Consider the following 706-nt stretch of genomic DNA (forward strand, 5'->3'; position numbering starts at 1 on the left):
CGCCTCGCGCGTGCCTTCCCGCCCCGCGCCCTGAGGGCCCCGAGGACGAGCGCGCCCGGCCTCCGCGATCGCTGGAGCTGCCTGCGGGCGTCTGCCGTCTTCCCCGCTCGTCGGCCCTAGAGGATTGGGGGTCCCGGCCCGCGGCCCGTCCCTCCGCGGCCCGGAGCTGGGAACGGCTTGGCCATGGCCGTGAGGAGGGACCCCGTGTGGAAGTACTGCTGGGGAGTTTTGATGGTTTTATGCAGAACTGCCATGTCCAGATCGATAGTTTTAGAGCCTATCTATTGGAATTCCTCCAACTCCAAGTAAGTGTCGTCCGCGATTCCCCTCGGTCCCCGCCCCGGGGCCCGCCGCGCCGCGCCGTACGGGCGGGAGGAGGGGTCTGCCCGTGGAACCTCGGTCCCCCGTCCCCCACCCCCGCCACATTTCACGAGGTGGAGAGACTCTTCGCTCGGCTTTCCAGCCGGAGCGCCTGCTCGAAGGGGCGCCCTCCCTGCCTTTCGTCCTTCGAGCGCTCCCGAGCACTAAAAGCCCCTGGCGGCTCGGGTGTCACGTCCGGGAAGGTGTCCGATGGCGATACCTGACCCTCGCTGCTTTTCGAGGACGAAGAACGTGGCCACAAGCAGGGCTGGCCGGCGCGCGGGGACTGGCGGGCTCCGGAGAGAGGCGGAGATGCTGCGCTCGCAAGGAGCGCAGGCGGCGCGGT

At 69.3% G+C, this 706-nt stretch overlaps 1 protein-coding gene across 2 annotated transcripts in view; it reads left to right on the forward strand.

Annotated features, from left to right (window-relative positions):
• The first annotated feature begins 168 nt into the window (after positions 1-168).
• EFNB2 (ephrin-B2) overlaps positions 169-706 on the forward strand; it is a 47023-nt gene continuing 46485 nt past the window's right edge. The window contains exon 1 of one of the 2 annotated variants that reach the window (XM_008571721.1): positions 169-305. In XM_008571721.1, the coding sequence (XP_008569943.1) occupies positions 184-305 (122 nt within the window). In that variant the 5' untranslated portion in view covers positions 169-183. The remainder of the gene's footprint in view (positions 306-706) is intronic. The other variant, XR_550409.1, reaches the window with a different exon arrangement.

Source organism: Galeopterus variegatus, unplaced genomic scaffold (genome assembly GCF_000696425.1).
Source record: "Galeopterus variegatus unplaced genomic scaffold, G_variegatus-3.0.2 Scaffold713, whole genome shotgun sequence".
In the NCBI taxonomy this organism is placed as follows: Eukaryota; Metazoa; Chordata; class Mammalia; order Dermoptera; family Cynocephalidae; genus Galeopterus; species Galeopterus variegatus.